The 23,582-nt window shown below is 46.3% G+C and overlaps 1 protein-coding gene across 7 annotated transcripts in view; it reads left to right on the forward strand.

The window, feature by feature from the left end:
* CNOT1 (CCR4-NOT transcription complex subunit 1) overlaps window positions 1-23,582 on the forward strand; it is a 1,826,813-nt gene that overhangs the window by 659,576 nt on the left and 1,143,655 nt on the right. For 6 of the 7 annotated variants that reach the window (XM_078668607.1, XM_078668606.1, XM_078668608.1 and 3 more), the window contains exons 14-16: window positions 7,304-7,423; window positions 8,035-8,157; window positions 8,403-8,554. In XM_078668607.1, coding sequence (XP_078524733.1) covers window positions 7,304-7,423; window positions 8,035-8,157; window positions 8,403-8,554 — 395 coding nt within the window. The remainder of the gene's footprint in view (window positions 1-7,303; window positions 7,424-8,034; window positions 8,158-8,402; window positions 8,555-23,582) is intronic. The other variant, XM_078668611.1, reaches the window with a different exon arrangement.

Here is a 23,582-nt window from a genome sequence, read left to right on the forward strand (position 1 = left end):
TGCTAAATAAAAAACCTTCATTGTCAAAATCCTTAGAGCACATGATGGACTACAGCCTCTTTTAGACCACCGTATTTTTTGTAAAGTTATAATCTTAAAACGGAAATAATTATTTTAACTTGTAAATGTTTTCTTTCCCAGGCATTTTATGTAAATTGCAATGATTTTAATTAATCTGCAAATATTACTTACGTTCACAAAACACTACTGCCTGGACATCCAAGTCCGGAGAGGCAGCTTCTTTGGCCGTTCCGTTCTCCAGGACTTACTGGTGTGAACTTGGTTCACACTCACCTCCGGGGTTGGTATTGCTGGGGTGTCTATTCTAAAGGTAAGGAATCTATAACTTTCAGATGAAGAAGTTACTTACCTTTGGTAACTATATATCTGTAGGAGACATAGATTAGTTATAGATTCCTTACTGCCCCACCCATCCTCCCAGTTCTGCGAACTGACTTCCAGGGTCAGGGAATCCCTGTCAGGGCCCTAGTTTTGTGCATCAGTTACCAATGTCTTGCATGGCTCTGTGCTTCTGGCCTGGAATTTTGTGTAAAAGAACTAACGTCACTGTGCGAGGGCGGCTTCTAAAAAGCTTCTGCGATGTCCTTCCGGCGACCACGATGCCAATGACTAACGCGGAGCAGACTGACACCACCTTTCGATGCGCATGGGTACTGCTGACAAAATTCTCCGGATCCAGTCTGACGCCTTGGGGTAATTCTAAGGTAATGAATCTATAACTCTTCTGTCTCTTATAGATATATTGTTAACGAATGTAAGTAACTTGTTCATTGGGTCTATAAAGCAAAATCAAAATCTTTCATTTGAAGAAAGCAGCTTGTAGCATTTGCCCCAACACTGAAAGGCAGAAGTGTACAAAACATATGAATATACAGCACTACAAATTACTAATCAATTGTTACAGGTAAGTAAAGTGTATGTGCAACTTGCTGCTTTACTGACTGGTCTACACTTTACCAATAGAAAAGTATTTTACTTATATTAGTTTCGAAGCTTATCACGCAATTTGTGAATTACGTAGGACTTGTCCACCTCCCTGTTGAAGAAATGCTAGTTTGCTGCATTCTGACATTTAGGCGCATAAACTATCACGTTACACAATGCTGCCATGGGCAACTGAAGAAGGGGTATTTAAATAAATGCTTTTTGGCGTCCCATTACCTAAATACAGACTTGTGCACAGTGAATCTAGACGAGCCTTAAGCTGTGAAACATTTTTTGCTGATCAGTTAAATTGTCCTCCTTTTTAGGTCTCGCCCTGGAATAAGCATCCAAAGGATGCCTTCCAGGGACGGAGACGTATAGTCACCTGTCTGGAGGGAAGGACGGACGAGAAGGTGCACGAGCGCAGTCCAGGCTGGATTGCTGTGCGCGAACGCGCACGTTCCGTCCTGCGCCGCCCTCCCAGCCTACAGCGCATGCATGCATGCACACAGACAGACACAGACACACACACACACACGTCGCAGACAGACACTCGCTCACACACACACACACACACACACACCCCCTCCCCCACAGTCACACACACGCACTCCAAGACACATACATACACGCATGCACACACACACACATGCTGCACGCACGCGCGCGTACATGCTCCCCCCCTCCCCTCCCGCCCTCCCGCCCGCCCGCCCGCAGCTCAGAAACGCACTCACCGGCTTCCTCTCCTCAGCTGCAAGGCCCGGCAGCAGGACTCTTCTTCCCTCCTTCGGCACCGGGGCGCAGGGTAGGCTCCTGCCTGCTCCGGTGCTCGCAACATGGCTCCAATCGCGGCTCTTCTGTGGGAGGCGGGGTAGGCTCCCGCCCTCCTACTTCCTGTTTCCGGGTGTCGCGCCGGCCTGCCTGACTTCCTGGTCGCAGGCCGGCGGGGTTTCGTTTTTAATTGGGTCTCTATTTACGTCTTGTACAAATTGCTGTCTCTGCGCACTGTACTTGAATTTGGTTGTATTTTTCGGTGGTATGATTAATTAGTTATAAGATTGATCGCACTCTTTTCGAATGTTACTAAATATTTGGAATCTCTGGACAGTATGCACAATTGTGTACTCCGGACCACGATTTCACTAGTGTAAGATGGCGCGGGCATATACCTATAAACATTTAATCCTACCTCTATTGTTGATAAACTCAAGAAGGAAGTGACGTTTATGCCCCAGCTGCAGACAATAAGTGGTTTGAGGATTTATGTGCACTTTAAAAACGCCGGTTTCCGCTCATTTCTTTCTCTTGCCACGTAGGAACTAAGAGTGCGGAACCCACATGAGGATAGTAGACGCCAGGCTAGGAGGTGAGGTACGGGATACGGTTAGACTCTTATGTGTGTGTGTTTGTTTGTTCTGATGCTTATCAGCAGAAAATATTCTAGTGCTTAGTATCCGTGTACCCAGATACCAACGTTGTGAGATAACACTGCATAGCAAGATGTAGCGTGCCATATACATAGCATTATATTTGAGTTGCCTCAGCAGAATGGGAAGGAGTCCTGTGAGGTGAAGGGAAGAGAACTATACACCTAAAAGAAAAATAACCTTCACACCGAGGCTGTTTTCTACCTGTAAACGTAAATGTGTGCAAGCTGGCTAATCAGCTAATCTAAACATTGCTTGGGAAGCTGGAGAGGCTTTAATTGATGGCGTTGTCCGGAGCTTCATGGTGACAACGAGCGATACCTTTTTGAAAGGCACTGTCGGTTACCAGTTCTGGAATACCTCCTTCTAATAGTAACCTATAAAACAAGATTTGCACTAGATATGTCACCACCAAAAATAGAACTTCTGAAAGCACTGCAAGCAGTTAATATTTTGGGACACTACCTTATGCTGCTTGCAGAGTCCCTCTTATCGTAATACATTTTTTAAACTAAAGGAGCATATATTGTACTGTGTATAATTCTTTTATTAAACTCATGATCTACATATTTACAGTGCTTTCTGTGGTAACCTGGGACGTCATAGCGCTATAAATGTGTGTCACTATTCAGAAGTGACCTGACCAAGACTCAAATCACTGACACCAGGGTTCGCCACACAGACACCTGAAGTGATCGCGTTAACCAAAGGAGCTTTGCTACTTGAACGATGCATTTCCTCTCGATTAACTTGCGTTTACTTTTCATTTAAAAGGAGGGAGTATTATATTTAGGTTAAGACAAACAAAATAGTTATAGGACTTTTTGTTCTTTTCAGTCACGTGTCTGTCCAAGCTCACTCACTGACCACAGCCCCCTGTACTCAGGACCACAGCTCTCATACTTTTTTTATGCCATTCCACAGCTACAGACTGACCCACCGCACTATGAGTTGCTGGAGAAACGACAAATGAAAACTGTATGTGCAACGTTAACATGTTTTTGAAGCATAAATGAAAACAAACGAATCCAAAACTCTGCCGATACTTAAAACAGCCAATTATCAAGCTACGCTCCAGTGCAAAGTAGCAATTTTGTGCCATCAGAACTTCCTTGGTATTTTGGGGACTCTACAATTAGAAAAATATTAACTAATTTGACATGTGCCGTGATTTCCATGTATCAGTATTTATATCGTACATAAACTTTAAATACACTTAAAACTATACAATTTGTCAAGAATAGTAGAACACAGCAAGAGAGGTCCCCGGTCCTTAGCGCAACGAAGCGCAAATATAAATGTGGTGAACAATTTCTGATGAACGCTACAATAAATGGCTTATCTCACTGCGGGGATTTGCTCCTCCTTGCGGGGATTTGCTGCTTGCTCTCTGCGGGATTTGCTCCTCCACTGCACATTTTCAGGTTTGGTGTCAGATGTTCTGCATTTTATTAGCATTATATACATAATATACTTAGAGGCTTTCATCCAGCCCACTGTATTCATTGGTCTGTTGCGTCAATCATACATTTTTTCGCCCACTAAAGCATGCAGCCTCGGGCAACATACTTCAGCCATTGGCTACCTTCACTGTGAACGAATGCACACACAAGGTAGTTGCCTTCAGAGCAATGTTATCCTTCACTTCAGTGCCTGGGACTTATCAGGCAATGTGTGCTTTTGAGACCAACAATTTATTTCGTTTTAGACTTTTTTTTATATTGCAGACAGCTCAGCAGAGTTCCAAAGTTTTATAAAAACCAAAACAAAAGAAGCATTGTCAAAGGCAAAATACTGGAAGACAGTATCGGACCTTTTGGCTTTGTCAATGCTTGTGTTTGGGTGATTTGTAGTTCTGTTACCTCTATTCAACGTTCTGTGACTGTTAAACTTAGATTATGACTATTAAGTCCTTTTTTTTTAATACAACACTTTAGACCACACTTCTCTGGTAAGCACTGTAAATATTTGATGCTGGCGCTACCAGATTTATTGATACTAAGTGTACTGAGCTTGGAGGGATGGAAAGCCCAGTATGCCTAGCCATGATATGGAATTCAGACCATCAGATTACTGCAGAAACCAACAGTGTATACTTGCTCACCGAGCCTTTTTGCCAGCACTCGTTACTCCAGTTCAGTTATGCTAAGTGCAGGATCCCCGTCCCACATTTGAGCCAGAGATTCACTACTTCTTGCACCATTAACTTGTTGAAAGGTTTTGCCTTTGACAATCACATTCATAAGTTAGTCAAATTTACACAGAATCAGTTACTTCTTCTACACTTGCAATAACCCATGTTTGCTACCGATGAATCACCATTGATCGAAATGTTATTGTGGCTACATAAATTAAATTAATTTGCTGTTACGATGCAGACCAGATTTTTCTGGGGGGTCAAAGTGTTAAAAATCATTAACAAGTCACCAAGGGACACCAGCTAAAAGTAGGAGACGACAGAAAGTTGACACCTGCCAATAGCAGGTTAATATTGCTGATGGCTCCATGTCAAAACTCAAATATGAACCATTGGGTCGAACGTACAGTGTTAGCCTGGCTGCAACACGAGAGCGGGTTTAATCAGTGCCACGCTTTTCTTAACCCTAGCCCAGGGTCATCCAGATAAAGTCTTGCAGCAATCCCTGCAGTTAGTTTTAATCACTGGCTCTGCTGCCCTTACCACACCAAGCTCTACAATTGGCTCTGTTATATACCTCTCTTAGTACAAAAAGCATCCCTGAGCGCCTCCCTCCCAGTGGGGAGGTTGTAGCCCGTACCGTGACTAGGTATCATGGCACGAGGAAGCTCCCCAATGATGAAGCTTGCCACCTCTGGTGGGAGAGGGAAACCGTCCTACAAAAGGAACTCTCCTAGGTAGGTGTGTTTTTCCAGCCAGGCTAACCCTGTACTTCAGACCCAAGGGTTCATGTTAGTGTTTTGATATATGAAGGAGGAGAGCAAACCCTTGCAGGTCTCAACCTCATCCAGCCCCTTTTTGTGAACCAATCTGATGGCTCCAAGTCACCAAGGAAGCAATGTTAGTTCACCTCGATCATGAGAAGTGAATCTGGTCTACAACAGCCAAAATATAATAGGTTGTCAAGTGACTGCTTCCTTGGTAACAACGCCATCTGATAACCACAAACAGGTAGATTTGACCAGCTACTGCCCGACTTTATTACTGAAAGAACATTTTTTATAAGGTCTGTTGAAGACAGAAGGACATATGACTGCCAGCTGAGATATCTCAGCAGTCCACTGTTCTGTGTCCCAAAGTATAGACTTCAGAGATGACGAGAACGATCCGTTCCGGTAGCCTACCTGTGGAATCCACTTCCATCTTCGAATAGAGCTGAAACAATTCTTGACAAATTAAGGAATCTGCCTAAAACCTGGGTTCCTGCCCCCTCATCATGTGCCTTGTATTGGCCACTGCACTGTGGTTGAGGTACCATTAGAACAAAGAGACTCCACCCACAAGTGTAAGTTCGCGCTAAAAGCAACATGAACATATATAAATAAAAACATTCTGAACATATATAAATAAATGCATTCTGCCCAGCCAGACACAGGTCTCGGTACATTCTGTGGACGTTCTTTGATACCAATGTTTATCATACAGGTCACTGTACACACTGTTATCTCATTTATAGGCATCATGTAGGTCTATGTACACACAGTGAACAAGTCTGTATATAAAAACATTCCACCTCACTTACTGCCTTCATCAAACTCTCTGGGAGACCCAAGCTGGGGCCTTCAGAGGCAAAGTAATTAAGTCGAGAGGTCCCACCTTTTTACTAGATGATAGATAGACACGTTTTAGCCAATTTGCAGCTTCCTTGAAAGTTCAAGACCCTTTTATTTGCTGAAAAGAGATTAATTAAATATTGCCGCGCTTTCTGAACATTCCCATGAGATGGCAGTCCAACGATCCCTTTCCAGGCAGTAGCTTCAGGTGTCACGGAAGCAGACAAGGAAGTGAGCCCCTTAATTGGCATTCCTCGCGGTTTTGACACAAACCTTAGTTGCCTCAGTGGAATTACTGGAGTGCGCATGTGTTTACACCAATAGCCCGCGCAGACCTACCAAGGACCTTTACAGTAAAGCCAGCATATTGGTACGTCCCTGGTAGCACCGTGGGCCCGTCTAGCCCCAATTAACCTCTTCTTTATTGGTTTCCAATAGGTTTACTCGATGTGATTAGCACCTTCAGGGGCAGAGCTACACAATCTTAGTGTCTCTAACAGGAAGGCAGCCAGGTTCACAACACATATTGCATTGCAAATGCTATAGGTGTCACATTTGTGAAAGTTAAAACTATTGGCATTGTAAATGACAAAGCTATTACTTTAGCTATTACTATAGCTAAATAAAAAAAATGTAATTCGCAATACCAATGGCTCAAACTTTCCTAATGCGAGACCTATTGCATTGCAAATGCTTGTTTTCCTAGAGCCATAGCTTTTCCGATATTTTAGCAACTGTTAAATCTAACACTTATCCTTTGTATTGGCCCATGCCTCGTCATATCTGCCTTGACTCCAAATAACCCAACCCCTGCCTGTGCCATCAGTAAAATGCCTGTTTATTATTTGGGTTATTCATTGTATTTGTGAACCCTTGTGACTGTATCATCATAAGTTTCACTGATGGTGTGCAGCATATTCACAGCACATAACTGATTCAGTGGAAATTTCATAGCTCATGTATCTATGGGGCACTGGTTCATGATCTGACATATCCCTCAAACCTTTCTTTTTACTAAAGAAACTGGTATTAACATTTGTTAGTTAATGCACTAATCCACATTTTGGTACTTTAAAATAAGAGTATATACAAACCATGCACTAGAACAACGTTTTGCCATTGCAACTCACCAAGGCTGTATCAGTAATATTGTATACTCATTCTTTGTTTTCCCTTATCAGGGACAATCTCCTTCAATCCGACAACTGATCATGCATGCCATGGCTGAATGGTATATGCGAGGGGAACAATATGACCAGGCAAAGCTCTCACGAATTCTTGATGTGGCCCAGGATTTGAAGGTAAGAGACCAGAGTTGTAACCTTGATTCATTCTGAGGCATCATGGTTTCGCTTCAGTTTAATTTTCATGTTTAAGGCAGCCATTCTCCATATAACTCCCACAGTTGAATTAAGTGATGTAGGGTTTGTTTTATTGGGTTAACAGTGGGTTGCTGGGTAAAATCCTGTTTTGCCCTGAGACACTGCTTGACTAAGTGCCCTGAAAGCGAACTGCAGTCTTTTCAAGTTGGCTATATAAAATGTTTCTATCATGGAGACTTTACATTTATTTTCCATTGGTAGATGTTATCTGGGTTGTAGTATTTTTTTTTCCTGATTTTATTTTTTTTCAAGCAGAAGGTCACTTAATTGAAATCTTGTCGTAATACTAATCAAATGTATCTTCACCCAGTATTAATGCTGGAGTGGAATTTTGGTAATCAGTCTGTAAAATGCACCTTGCCGTTTGCGTAGGGTCTCCTTAGGAAAAACTTTGCATTGTGTTGCAGTAGTTTACCACTTAAAAGGGTGGTGGGTGGGTCCGGGGAGGATTTGTGACAGCTTGTCAGACAGAGGGAAAGGGGGTAACATTTGATGATTTGACTAGTGGTCTCTTAATTCTCTTTCTTTAGGCCTTGTCAATGCTGCTAAATGGTACTCCGTTTGCCTTTGTTATTGACCTTGCTGCACTTGCCTCTCGACGGGAATACCTCAAACTTGACAAATGGCTCACAGATAAAATTCGGGAGCATGGGGTAAAGCAGGACTATTTTCTTTTCATTTCTGCATTTCATTTTTGGTGATTTTTTTTTTTCTAAAGTGACAAGTAGATTTTAAAATTGTAGAATTGTTGGCGTGAACTTGGTGTAGAGGAAAAGTGCCAAAAGTATCCATAGCAAATAGTCCAGCTCCATTAGTGAATGCAAGTCAGGTGTATTGTAGCATTGCATAGGATGATATTCTGAATTACATTTAGCAGAATCTCTGCTTCTTTCCCCAGGAGCCTTTCATCCAGGCCTGCATGACTTTTTTAAAGAGAAGGTGTCCTTCCATTCTCGGTGGCCTTACCTCTGAAAAAGACCAACCTAAAAGTGCTCAGCTGCCTCCTGAAACACTTGCGACCATGTTGGCATGCTTACAGGCATGTGCAGGGTAAGAATTTATTTTGCCTGTAGATATCTGAAACGGACATGGTTGCCACTTGCATCTTTTGATTAGTCAAAAGATCGCTATACCATGTTTATTCCGTCAAGCAAGCTGCACCACCTCCATCCTTTTTCCCATTCTCGTCCTTCCTGGCCACCACCTATTCTGCCTGTGGATTTAAAAAAAATACAAAAAACACCAAAATATATATAAATAGTGAAATGCAGCAGTCAAGTGGAATTATAATATTTGTGTTCTTGGAAAAAGTGCACACTTGTCAACATTTTCTGCAGTCTATTTTTCATTGTATTTTCAAATAAGTGACATTAACTGTCTAATTTAAACTTTACTCTCTGGTTTTGTGTGTTTTCTGATGCAGTTAGTGCATCACTGCGTGACTGCAATGTTTTAAGGCATGAACCTGTTCTTTAGATAAAAAATGCAGTGCATTTTTGTAGCACAAGTCTTTTCTGGATTCACATGCAGTGCATTTCTGACTGATACATCTGCCAGTGGATTCCTCACCTTGTGAATATTCCCCTGCGTCAGCAACGTTCGGAAAATTCTTCTGTAGCACGCCGGCGTGGACGACCTCACAGGAGCACGGCATCGGCATGACTCCGCTGATGTCACCAACTCCATAATAGGCCTAAGTCGGCGTGATGACATCAGTTCCCTTTTTTCCGCGTCGTCGACGCTAACGTTTTCGAGGGATCTTCTGTTTAGTTTATAGTAATTTTGTTGCTTTTTAAGGATTTCTATATCTTTCCAGTGTCGCTGTCTTCTGTCGATGTTGTCTAAGACTAGTTTTAAGCCGTGTGAAGAATGCGGAAAAATGATGTCCATCACAGATCCGCATGATGAATGTATATGGTGCCTGAGTTCAGATCACGACGTCCAAAGTTGTCGATCCTGTTTGAAGATGAATCCGAAGGCTCTTCGAGAACGTGAGGCTAAACTCCTGATTGCCAAGCTAAAAGGTAAAGAGACCAAGAAGAGTTCGAGATCGAGGCGCTCGAAGTAGAGGTCCCGGTCGAGGTCAGCTTCGAAGTAATCTTCGGGTCATGTTTCTAGATCATCAAAGAATAAACCTAAGAGAAAGCATGGATCAAGCACCATTCAGGAAAGGAGTCCGATTCGAAAGCCAAGTCATCGGATTCGAAGGCGAAGTCGTCTGGTAAACTGCATCGTAAGGACATAGTTTCTCCCTCTCCGGTTCGAAATCTCGAAGTCCTCCATTCTCCATCTGTTGTTGAGCCTATACTTTCTTTTACTGATGCTCTGACGGATCCTATTTTGGAGGTGTGGCGTAGGCCTCTTACAGCTCCTGCGGTTTCTAAGGCCGTTGCAAGACGTTAGATTGGCTCCTAATGACCCTGAATTTATGTCCACTCATTCCTTGCCGGAGAGTTTGGTGGTGCAAGTTGCCTGTTATAAAAAAATCTGCAGGTGCTTTTCTCCAGGTACCTGGTGATAAGGACTCCAAGAAGCAGGACCAATGTGCCAAGAAAGTGTTTTCATCAGGCAGCATGGCCCTTAAATCTACAAATGCCACTTGCCTACTGGGCCGTTATATCCATGCCTTGATGGATACTATGAAGCAATTGTCTCCTAAACTTCCTGAGGAGGACAGACATTTTTTTAATGAGGTCATTAGTGACATGCAGGCTGCTGCTCAGCAGGTCATACAGAGCGGAATGGACCCAGCTGACTCAGTTGCTAGAGTCATGGGCTCTTCAATTGCCACCAGAAGAGCTTCCTGGTTAAAGACTTCTGAGTTTCTCTGCAGATGTTCAGGCTGCTTTAATGGATTTGCCCTTTGATGGCTCAGGCCTTTTTGGTGAAAAGGCTGATGCTGTATTGGAGAGGTTCAAGGACAGCAGGGCTACAGCCAGATCTTTAGGTTAGCAAACTAGAGGATCTGTGGGCAAAAGATATAGGGGCTTTGGAAGATCTTTCATTTCGTCCCTACAAGCAATCGGAGCCGCAGCAGCAACAAAATCTGTTGTATAAATCTTACAGGGGAAAACAAAGCGGTCATCCTCGGACGTCAGGTCTCTTCCTCCTCTTCCTCTACCCACCCCCCTCCTTCTACAGCAAAGCAGCCCTTGATCCGCCATTCCGGATCATGCGGGTCCTGTAGGGGGTCGGCTTACCTATTTTCTATGGGATTGGGAATCAGTCACGTCGGACCTTTGGTTTCTCAATCTCGTGGAGAATGGGTATGCACTTCCCTTTCAGGAATTCCCTTTGAATTACCCTCCTTGCCAAGGTTTTTGTTCGGAGGACCACCTGCTACTTCTGCAGGAGGAAGTCCTGGCATTGTTGAGAAAGGGTGCGATAGAGGTGGTTCCGGAGCAAGAAAGGGGTCAGGGTTGCTACTCCCTGTATTTCCTGATCCCCAAGAAGGATGGCAGACTTTGTCCAATCCTGGATCTCAGGATCTTGAACCTTTTCCTGAAGCAGGAGAAGTTCAAGATGTTCACCCTTGCGCAGGTTCTTCAAGCGCTGCTGGAAGAAGACTGGATGGTGTCGATCGACTTGCAGGATGCATATTTTCACATCCCAATCCTGAAGTCGCACAGGAAGTATCTCCGTTTTACGGTGGGATCGCAGCATTACCAGTTTGTGGTCCTTCCGTTTGGTCTTACTACTGCGCCTCAAGTCTTCACCAAGGTGATGGCTGTGGTGGCGGCACATCTCAGAAGGTCAGGGATTCCAGTATTCCCTTATCTGGACGATTGGCTAATCAAGGCGGAATCTCCAGAGAAAGTGTTCAATCATCTGCAAGTCACAACTCAGTTGTTGTACAGGTTGGGTTTTTCGATAAATGTTCCCAAATCTCACCTGGTGCCCTCTAAGCACAACCTGTTCATTGGTGCGGTACTGGATACAACTGTATGTCGGGCATTTCCTCCTCCACAACGAATTCGCGACATACAGGAAATGATTCCTTTATTTCACAATGGAGCGGTCGTTCCAGTCTTGAAGGTCCTTCTTCTGCTCGGTCTGATGGCTTCCTGCATTCTGCTGGTCAACCATGCACGCTGGCACATGAGGGCACTCCAGTGGTGGCTCCGCAGGCAGTGGTATCCACACAACGGAGATCTGAGTCAGTGAGGATCTCCAGAGAAACTGCAGCGGATCTGTCTTGGTGGAGCGTGGAGGGCAATCTAACTCAAGGAAAGCTCTTCCACCTTCCTCCATCGGTGGCCATGGTGATAACGGATGCATCCACTCTAGGGAGAGGTGCTCATCTGGGGGATCTGGAGATCAAGGGTCTTTGGTCTCCAGAGGAAAGGTTGCTTCACATCAACCTTCTAGAGTTGCGGGCGATACGTCTAGCGCTCAAGGCCTTCCTCCCTTCCCTTCCCTTCGCGGTCGGTCGGTTCAAGTCCTGACGGACAACACCACCTTGATGTGGTATGCCAACAAGCAGGGAGGAGTAGGGTAGCAGTGACTCAACTCCTTTACGTGTTTCCTCCCATACCCTTGATTCCTCGGGTACTGAGGAAGATTCGCCAAGACCGGGCCCAAGTTATTTTGATCGCCCTGGATTGGCCAAGAAGGGTGTGGTACACAGATCTTCTCCACCTCTCCTCGTGCCCGCTACTCAGTCTCCCTCTCAGGGCAGATCTCCTCTCTCAGATGGAGGGGCAGGTTCTACACCTCCACCTCCAGACCTTACACCTTCATGCCTGGAGATTGAACGGGGCAACCTGAATTCCTTTTCTCTCCCACATGATGTGGTGGATGTCATTCTATCGGCCAGGCGTGACTCCACCAAGTCAATCTATTATTACAGATCGTCAACATTTGTGACTTGGTGTGGGGAGAAGTCCATTGACTCTTTGAGGGCTCGTTTATCCGACATACTTCAATTTGCTCTTTTCCTGGCTCAGCAAGGGTTTGCTGTAGCTACAGTTAAAGGTTCTCTTTTTGCCTTGTCTGCTTTTCTCTGCCTGCCGGATCAGCCGTCTTTATTTAAATCTCCTGTGGTTCTAAGGTTTTTAAAGGGTCTTACAACTAAATTTCCTCCTACTCCCTTTATTGTGCCACAATGGGATTTGAATCTTGTGCTTAAGTTTCTGATGGGTTCTCCTTTCGAACCTTTGCACAAGTGTCCCAATAGACTTTTATCTTTTAAGACTGTCTTCCTGGTTGCAATTACCTCGGCAAGGAGGGTAAGTGAGCTTCAAGCTCTTAGTTCAAAGCCCCGTTCTTGACCATTCATGCTGAACGAATGGTTCTTAGGACCAGGGCTGCTTTTCTGCCTAAGGTGGTAACTCCCTTCCATCTAGGACAGTCCATTACCCTACCTACCTTCTATCCTCCCCCTCCCATGGAGGAGGAGAGACTTCACCGCCTGGTCCCTACGAGAGCGGTGAGCTTTTATCTTGATAGGACAAGAGACTATCGAGTGGATGACCAGCTCTTTGTTGGGTTTGCTGGCTGCAGAAAAGGAAGAGCTGTGCACAAGCGCCCACTTTCAAGATGGATTATACTATGCATCAAGAACTGCTACTCCCTGGCGGGTAAGGAGCCTCCAGAGGGTATAAGAGCTCACTCCACTAGAGCAAAGTCTTCTACATCTGCTTTGTCTAGGGGTGTACCTGTAGAGGACATTTGTAGAGCTGCGACTTGGGCTTTCCTCCACACTTTCGCGAAGCATTACTGCTTAGGTTTCGAAGTGAGAAAGGAAGGCCACTTTGCGCGTTTTCTGGTATAGGAGAGTGGACACCCTCCTCTGGGAGTGGGGACTGCTGTGGGACTCTATTCACAAGGTGAGGAATCCACTGGCTGATGTATCCATCAGAAAAACAAGTTACCATTGGTAACGCTTTTTCTGGTGGATGCAGTATCTGCCTGTGGATTCCTCACATGCCCACCCGCCTCCCCCTTGTCCACTCTTCTATACCTGGGTTATGGCATTGCTTCAAGGTATACATGTTTACTTAAAGATAAGTGTTTTTTTGTACTTGACTTGCTACGACGTATTCACACTGTTATTTTAATTATTTTGTACTGTGTGTGTGTGTGTATATATATATATATATATGTATATATATATGTGACCAAGAGCCCGTGAGCTCGAAACGCGTCGGTTGTTTATGCCCAAATAAACAACTTTCAAAGTACCTGATGGTGTGGCTTGTCATCCTTGCTTGGAGCGAGAGGATTTTGTGGGTATATATATATATATATATATATATATATATATATATATGTATATATGTGTATATGTGTATATGTATATATGTATATATGTATATATGTGTATATATGTGTATATATGTGTATATATGTGTATATATGTGTATATATGTGTATATATGTGTATATATGTGTATATATGTGTATATATGTGTATATATGTGTGTATATGTGTGTATATGTGTGTATATGTGTGTATATGTGTGTATATGTGTGTATATGTGTATATATGTGTGTATATGTGTGTGTATGTGTGTATATGTGTGTGTATGTGTGTATATGTGTGTGTATGTGTGTATATGTGTGTATATGTGTGTATATGTGTATGTATGTGTATATATGTATGTATATATGTATATATATGTATGTATATATATATATATATATGTGTATGTATATATATATATATATATATATATATATGTGTATGTATATATACATATGTATGTGTATATATATATGTGTATATGTGTGTGTATATATATATATATATATATATATACACATACACATACACATACACTATTGTTGTCGGTCCGTCTGTGTGCCTTGAAGGCATGGAAAAAAGGGTGGAACTGATGTCATCATGCCGACGTAGGCCTATTATGGGGGAGCACCAACAGAACAGCGGCACGAGGGTGGCCGGGTGCAGGGTGCAAATCCGCATCTGGAGTCCAATGGTTTTAATGGGTATCGGTCACCGTAAAAAAAAAAAAGGCTCTGGCTAGGAAGCCAGTTGGGTCAAACCAGCCAGTAGGCTCAGGCCTTGCATTTCTCGAGAGGGGAGGTGGGCACCTTTGGTCCTTTTCTCAAAGGCCCAGGGACGACTGGTGCAGGGATGTACATAGGCAGTGGGGTTTTGCTTACTGGAGCAGTTGCCGTTTAAGGGGGTCTGAATGCAGAGGCTGCAGGCGACTTCTGGGAGTCCAGGAGGGGTGAAACCATGATGGACACGAGCTCTGGAGGGCTTAGGAAATTTAGTGGCCCATTTATTCAGGCTTGAGGCAGCAGAAGCTATGGTTGCTTCAGGTGTCTTGTTTTGCTGTTTCCTTTGGCCTCTATCTTCTCTTTTGGGGATTCTTCAGAACAGGTCTGCTGTTCATGGTAGTTCTTGAGTTTCGTTGGCAGTCCTCCCAAGTTTCACAAGTCACAGCTGAAGGAAAAGTTGTGTTCGAGGCATATGAGCTGCAGATAGTACACTGTACATTAGATCGTCACCTGGTGTTGGGCTCAGATGATTCCAGGTTGTTGTCTTCTTGGAAGAAGTCTGTTAGTCCCGATAGGTGACTCCTCCCTTAGACAATACTGCGCATGGGCATCGGCTCCATCCTCAGATTGTTTTTTTCCGCCATTTGGTTCGGATTAAAGTTTCTCCGCTCCAGCCAGAAACTGTTTTTCTGCAACTTCGACGTGCAGAACTTCATAAAACATATACTACCTGCCTTCGACATCGACTGGGACACCTTTCGACCACGAAGTTTCCATTCCGGTCATCAAAGTGGGCCTTTGGGCCTATTTGCGCCGTGCGGCCTGTACCATATGGAAAGAACTCCATTCCGAAAAAGCCCAAAATGTCAAGCAAAGTTCCCACATAGCGACCACCACGATGTTTGTAACCTCTGCCTGTCGCCGGACACAACGAGTCGACCTGCACAGCCTGTGCTTCCTTCCGCTCGAAGAGAACCATCCGAGACCGGAGGGCCCGTCGACGCGAGATGAGAACAGCTCCAGCACCGGAAGACCTCTTAGACGACTAGGTTCCACTTGTTCCCGAAGAAGACTCACCAGATCTCCTGATCGTCTCCGAGGCAGATGACTCCGACGACTCCATTCCATCAAGTCAGCGCGTGAGTACTACTGCCCAGGCCACGCATACTCCCAAACAGAAGGCAAAGGTCAGCACTCCGCCTGCTGGGCCCAGTCGAGAACGATCATCTACTTCGAAAGTCCTGCCCTCAAGCTCGACTCCGAAGAAATCTTCCACACCTTCTGGTGCCTCGACACCGACCAAGAGTCTTCCATCGGCTCCCATAAAATGTCCTCCGCCTTCCGGTGCCTCGTCACCGAGCAAGACTCAGTCGGCACTGAAGCCAAAACACCCTTCGGCTCCGACACCGAAAGAGGTGCCGATACCGAAACCAAAACCTGTTTCGGTCCCAAAACCAAAAGAGACACCTGCTCCGAAGCCGCACACGGTGCCGAAAACCACAGTCTGATTCTGAGGCCTCCAAGCCCTCTAACTTCGGCGCCGAAACCTAAGCCACAGGACGCTTCAATACCTTCCTAGGCTAAGGACACTAGACCACCTATGCCGGCACCAAAAAAATCGACGCTCAAGAAGGTTGTGCCTCAAGAGGACCCTTTCCAACCACATCCTCAACAGAAAAAGATCTTCATCGACCCGAAAACCAGTCATATTGGTGCCACACCCCTCAAGAAGAGACCTGCACCACCTACACCGGTGGTTCCTGCCAAAAAGGACTGTGCAACCTCTCCTCTGCACTTTTCCTTTCCTGTCTCTCCTCCTCCTCCCGCTCCTCCCTATATTTCACCTCAAACCTATCCCATACAGTCTCGATTGTCACCACATTCACCACAGAATGATGATGAATATGATTTGGGTAGAGGGGACGGGGAAGGAGACACTGCATACCCTGTAGGCGAGGGCATGTGGAATTTTCCATACACAACCTGCGTCTGGGTGGGGCTTTCCATACCCTGCAAATGACCCTGATGTCCCTGAGGCACCCTCATACCCATCTAAACCTTCTCCTCCTGAGGATACTATTGGGTTTGGCCAGCTAATACACAGAGCTGCTGCATACCATGGTGTCTCCATGCATTCTGAGGCCATTGAGGAAGATTTTCTCTTAGATACTTTTTAGCAGAATCAGAGATCCGCTCAAATTCTTCCCATGATCAAAGTGGTGGTTAAGCATGCTACTGAGGTCTTTAAAGATCCTGTGCGCACCAGGATTTTAAACCCCAGGATTGAAAAGAAATATAGACCCGCACCCTCAGACCCAGTCTATATTAAAGGACACCTACCACTAGACTCCTTTGTGGTGTCCAACGCACGTAAAGGGGCCAATTCTCAAACTTCTGGTGAAGCACCCCCGCCTGACAAAGAATCAAAAATTATTGATGCGTCCGGCAAGAGAATAGCTGCGCAGGCTCCCAATATATGGTGCATAGCTAATACACAAGCCCTCTTTTCTCGTTATGATTGGGCTCACTACGACCAATTGGAGAAATTGCTTGAGCACCTCCCAGATCAGATCAAGCTACTGACCTCATACAGGAAGGCTAGTTTTGCAGCGTGAATCTTTCTGGATTCACTATGCTGTGCATTATTCCGCGGTCTTGTGGTTGGGTCCGGATTCGTAGTCTTTTCTTTCTTTCTTTTTTTGTTTTGTTTTGTAGCCCATGTGGGCGTCGACGTCCCACCTTTGGTGTATTTCCGGTGACGTCGGCACGCTTCCTGCGGAAACTCCCACTCCTGGGCGCCATCTTCAGAATCTTTTTTCCGCGGTTAGGTCTGGATCGTTCCCGAAAGGGCTCCAGACATTTTTGGAGAAAAGTTGAAAAATACGCACCATTTGCAAGAAAAGAGATTGAGAAGACTACAGGAGACTACATCATCTAAGAGGACGACGAAGGAGAAGAAGAACTTCAAGAACTTAGACGTCCATCGAAGAATGCAAGCTTAGGGGGCCCCCTGAACGCATGAGATTTTCTGCCGTAACTGCCACCACAAGTACGCGCAGAAGGACCAGCACCCGGTCTGCAACCTTTGCCTACCGGTCGACCACGAGAGCGAGGACTGCAACGCCTGCTCCGCCTTCACGCCGAAGACTCTTCGAGTGAGAGAAAGACAGAGGATAGCCAACGCCACCATGCAGGGCAAGGCACAGCCACCGTCCCTTCGAGACCTGGGGCTATCATCAGACAAGGAGGGCAACGCCGCCGCTGAACACGACGGCTACACGGTCGTAGAGACCAATATTACGAAGACTCCAAAGAAGGTAGGAGACTCTAAGGCCCCTAAGGCACCGAGAGACCCGAGGATCGAAAAATTGGGGGCAAAATCTCAAGCGCCGACGCCGAAAACTTCGGCGTCTGCGGCTACACCAAGGCACAGCGGATCCTCTGAGAAGGACTCCCAGGCGCCGAGAGCTGGAGAACAGCAGAAGACGTTGAAAATCGCCCCCGAAAATGAGCGTTCGACGCCGAGGGTAAAGGACCCGACGAAGGGCACTTCAGCGCCAACGAAGGACCCAAGAGCCAGCTCGGCACGGAAACCTTCAACGACGAAAGTCGGCTCGGCGCCGAAAAGAGCAGCCGATCCATTCGACGCAGACCACGCGGCCGAAATGGAGAAAAAGAAAAGACTGCTCGAGGCCGAAATGGAAAACATCCTGCAGCGGAAAAAAGATTTTGACGCCAGGATGAAGGAATACACAATCCCGACGAAACCTAGGCTACAGGTGGTCAAGGAAACAGAGGAGGAGGACTACGACGTCGAAGGACAGTCGGTGGGTGTCGAGACCTTCGACCAAGAAGAGGAGGTGGCCTCCTACAATGAGGATGAAAGACGACGACTGCAGGACACTCCTCTGGTCTGCATCCTCGGAGATTCGGGAAATAGATTGGCAGGACGTCGACACCGAGAGCCCAGAGGAAGCCGTCGACACATATCCCTCGAGGCCCTCGCCGCCAGATGACATCGGTGTCTACACCAGTCATCAGGAATGCAGCTGCAGTTTTCAAAGTAAAACTCGACGAAGAGAAGCAGAAAGCAGACTTCCTTCTTGACACTGCTCCCTACACAAACAAGGAGCCAGTTCCTGCCCATGCTCGACAGTGTCATGGCTCAGGGAAAAGAGGCTTTCTAAGAACCAGCTACATGCAAAGCAGTCACTCCCAGGACGGAGACGGAGAAAAAGTATAAACATTCCTCCAAGGACCCACCCTACATTCAGGGATCGGTCTTAGCAGACTCCATTGCAGCCACTGCAAGGAAGAGGGCCAATGTGCCTACTACTTCTGGGCCACCTCCAGACAAAGAAAGCAAGAAGATGGACCTGGTGGGGAGAAGAATTGATCGGAATGCCGCAATGCACTGGCGCATGGCGAATTCCAATGCACTGCTCAACAGGCACCAATACCAGATCCTGGAAGAGCTGGGCCAGTTAATAAAGAACATGCCACAGGAATTCAAGCAAAGAGCTGAAAACCTTGTCGAAGAGGGTAAGAATGTATCCAATTCTTGCCTCAAGACTGCCCTGGACGGAGCAGACTCCTCCAGCAGGCTCATGATGATGGGCATCACGGAAAGAAGACCAGCCTGGCTCAGAATTTCGGGCTTCAAGCCAGAAGTGCAGCACAGCATCCTCAACACACCGTTCAACGGAGAAAAGTTGTTCGGGGCCCCAGTTGACGAGAAACTCAGCCAACTGAAGAAGGATAACGAGACTGCAAGATCCATGGGGGCATTGCAGTTCAGCGGTACTAAAAGGGGCACCCCGTCACGAAGACCTGAGGGGAGGAAACCAGCCAGGAACATCACACCAGGTGTTCCAACAAGCCCACCAAGCAGATACCCAGACACAGCAGGGGCAGCAAAAACAGTCCTGGCAGTACCAACCAAGAAGCCAGTATTTTCGCGGGAGAGGGAATGGACGTGGACAGAATAAGAGAGGGGGACAGCAACCCACCTCTAAGTGACTCAATAAAACTACATGTGCCCACCCGAGCAAAAACTCCCAGGGTGGAGCACAAACACATCGGACAGGAGTTACGCGAATTAAACACCTCCGTACATGTAAGACCAGTGGGAGGAAGGCTGAAACACTTCTTTGGGGAGTGGAAGAGTATAACATCAGAGAAATGGGTACTAAACATCATACAGTACGGGTACTGCATAGAGTTGGAAGGAAAGCCAACGGACAGAAAACCAAAAAGGCCACTAGCAAGGAAAGACCTAGAGCTCCTTCGGGAGGAAGCAAAGGAACTCCTGCAAAAACAAGCCAGGGAAAGGTACAAGGGCGTATATTCCACATACTTCCTGGTACCACACGTGGACGAAACTGAGACCCATCCTGGACCTAAGATTCTTAAACCAGTTCGTAAGAACGCAAAAGTTCAAGATGACCTCCCTACAAGAGGTACTACCTGCACATCCCAATGAACAGGGGCCACAAGCACCTCCTCAGATTCATCATCGGAGAAGACCACTACCAGTTCACAACCCTGGCGTTCGGATTCAAATTCAAATCGGCACCAAGGGTTTTCACAAAGTGCCTCGCAACAGTCGCAGCACACCTACGAAGGGAAGGGATACATGTGTACCCTTACCTGGACGACTGGCTGATCAAAGCAAGCTCATACAAAACGTGCAAGCAGCACGCACAGAGTGACCAGTACACTCATGAACCTAGGATTCTCCATCCACTGGGAAAATCCTCCTTGGAACCAGACCAAATAAAAATCTTCCTGGGAGCACAGATCGACACCTTACAGAGCAAGGTGTTCCCCAGCGAAAAGAGAACGATAGCGCTCGTGAGGGAGACGCAGCTCTACCAGAAGGGGCAAGCTCGGACAGTGAGTAATATCATGGGCATGATGGCATCATGCATACACCTAATGCTAAACGTACGGCTCCACATGAGACCTTTACAGGAATGGCTACAGGAGCAATGGTCACAAGCTACAGGTCGTTGGGAGGATCTAGTGGTTATAACGCACGCAGTGCAGAAAGAGATGGCATGGTGGAACATGGGGAACATAACAAGGGGGAAGCCTCTGACGCCACCAACGCCAACATTGACCATTACCACAGACGCGTCCCTGAAGGGATGGGGCGCTCACATGGAGGAACTCAAAGTAAGAGGACTGTGGACACCAGCAGATGCGGTCAGACACATCAATTACCTGGAGTTGAAGACAGTTTTCCTAGCCATAAAGGCCTTCCAAACAAAACTGTACAACCAGAGAGTGTTGATCCAGACAGACAACATAACAGCGATGTTTTACATCAACAAGCAGGGGGGACACAATCAGCCCCGCTTTCGAAACTAGCGCAGGAGATATGGAGGTGGGCCATCCCTCTCAAGATAGACCTGCTAGCCATACATCTACCAGGAAAGGACAATGTAGAAGCAGACTGGCTCAGCAGACGGACATCGGCATCCCACGAGTGGGAACTCAATGCACAAGAGACGAGAAGGCTCTTCGACAGGTGGGGGACACCGTCGGTAGACCTATTTGCAACATGCCAGAATGCAAAATGCCAAAACTTCGCATCCAGGCAGCCCGGGGAGGGCACCCTGGGGAATGCCCTATGGATAGACTGGTCCAGGACATTTGCTTACGCTTTTCCCCCGATACTGCTGATGCACAAGGTACTCAGCAAGTGCAGAGCGAGCAACATGACCCTGATACTGGTCTCACCGCAGAGGGCCAGGCAGACATGGTACTCGCAGGTCATGGAGATGACACAGAGTGCACCCCATAGATTTGGGAGAAGAAAAGACCTACTCCATGCAAAATGGAGAAGTGCTGCACACGGAGCCACAGAGCCTGAGCCTCGTAGCGTGGCTCCTGAGGACATAGTTTGCGCATTTAAAACTGCCAGAAAGCACCCTAAGGGTACTTTGGGAGGCATGAAGACCCAACACACGGAAGTGCTACGTAGCGAAATGGAAGAGATTTACACTGTTCTGCAGGAGGGAAAAGCTACACAATAAGATGAAAAAGGACTTGACAGTGCTAAAGTACCTCACGCACCTGTTCGACAAAAATCTGAGCTCATCCTCACTGAGGGTTCACTTGGCAGCGATAGTCGCTTACACGAGAGGAGAAACGTGCAAGTTTCTTCACATCACAGGTCGTGAAGAGATTCCTGGAGGGAGCAAAGAGGATCGCACCGCCAAAGAGGGTGCCACCACCTGCATGGAACCTAAACCTAGTCCTAACGGAGCTCATGAAGGAACGTTTCGAACCAATTCACAAGGCCTCCGTAGAAATGCTGACCATGAAAACAGCTTTCCTGGTAGCAATCACTTCACTGCGCAGAGGGAGCGAACTACAGGCACTAACGCTACAGGAACCCTACATACAGATACACAGCGATAGGGTGGTGATGAGAACGAACCCACACTTCATGCCAAAGGTGGTGTCAAGGTTCCACTTGAACCAGACTATACAGATACAGAGTTTCTATCAAAAACCGGCAACAAGAGCTGAAAGGGCACTGCACACTCTGGACGCCAGAAGGGCAGTCATGCACTACATTGAGAGAACGAAGGAACACACGAAAACAATTCAGTTCTTTGTGTCCTTCGCTAACAGTTTCGTGGGGAAACCAGTAACTAAAGGAACAATTGCGCGATGGATCGCCCAAACAATACAGTTCTGCCACAAGCGGGCAGGGCAGGAACTAGCAGAGGGGACACGTGCCCACTCTACCAGGAAAAAAGGAGCTACAATAGCCTTCCTAGCTAACACCAATTCAGGACATATGCCTGGCAGCGACAGGGGCTTCAGTGCACACGTTCACGAAGCACTAATGTGTGGATATACAGATGAACAAGGAAGCACAAGTCGGACAAAGGGTGCTTCAACACACATTCAATAACCAACGCTCATCTTCCACCCAGCCGCCACAAACATGAGAAACCGCTACAAAGTCCATGCACAGCATAGTGAATCCAGAAAGATTCACGCTGCAAAACGAATAGTTTCTTACCTGTCGGTGTAGTTTTGCAGCTTGATGATCTTTCTGGATTCAATAGCGAACCCACCCACCTCCGCCAGAAAGATGAGGCTGGAGAGAAAATGTGGTTGAAACCAAGACAATACTTGAAAAAGAAGCCTTAAAGGTTAAAGCGGTGAAAAGACTTTAGTTGAACATTGCCATAACTTCGGTAACAAAACGAACACGAGAAAAAAGAATCAGAAAATTGCGCCCAGGAGTGGGAGCTTCTGCGGAAAGCATGCCGACGTCACCGGAAATACACCAAAGGTGGGACGTCGACACCCACCTGGGCTACAAAAAAAAATAGAAAAGACTACGAATCCGGACCCAACCACCAGACCGCGGAATAATGCACAGCATAGTGAATCCAGAAAGATCATCAAGCTGCAAAACTACACCGACAGGTAAACTATCCGTTAATATCTAACGCTTCCATCAAATGCGCACTAGATGCAGCAGACACAGCATCTAGGGCTATTAAAACCAGTGTCGTTATTAGGAGACATGCGTGGCTACGCAACTCAGGGTTCAAACAAGAAGTACAAACCACCATTTTTAACCAGCCTTTTAATCAGAACCAATTATTCGGCCCAGAGGTAGACACTACCCTTGAAAAAATGAAAAAAGACAGACACTGCCAAGTCTATGGGGGCCTTACAGTCTACCCCAGTTCGAGGTTCCTTTCGTCGCTCCTTTTAGAGGGGCGGCTCCAAACAAACTGGAACAGACACTAACACGTCTTTCAAGACACAAACCTCCTCCAACAAGGGTTACTATAGAGGAGGATATAGAGGCAATAATACCAAGGGCAGAGGCAGAGGTAATAACACTCGAGCCTCTTCCGCCCCTAAGCAATGACTTCCCTACGCTCCCCCCGCAGCATTCCACTCCTGTAGGGGGCAGACTAACGCAGTTCCTGCCTGTCTGGAACACCATTACAACAGACAGGTGGGTAAGACAGATTATCCAACATGGCTACTGCCTAGAAATTACACAACCCCTCACATATCTCCCAGACAGCGTCCAATGTCTACCGATCATCTAGCTCTGCTTCAGCAAGAG

This window comes from Lissotriton helveticus, chromosome 12, assembly GCF_964261635.1.
Source record: "Lissotriton helveticus chromosome 12, aLisHel1.1, whole genome shotgun sequence".
In the NCBI taxonomy this organism is placed as follows: domain Eukaryota; kingdom Metazoa; phylum Chordata; class Amphibia; order Caudata; family Salamandridae; genus Lissotriton; species Lissotriton helveticus.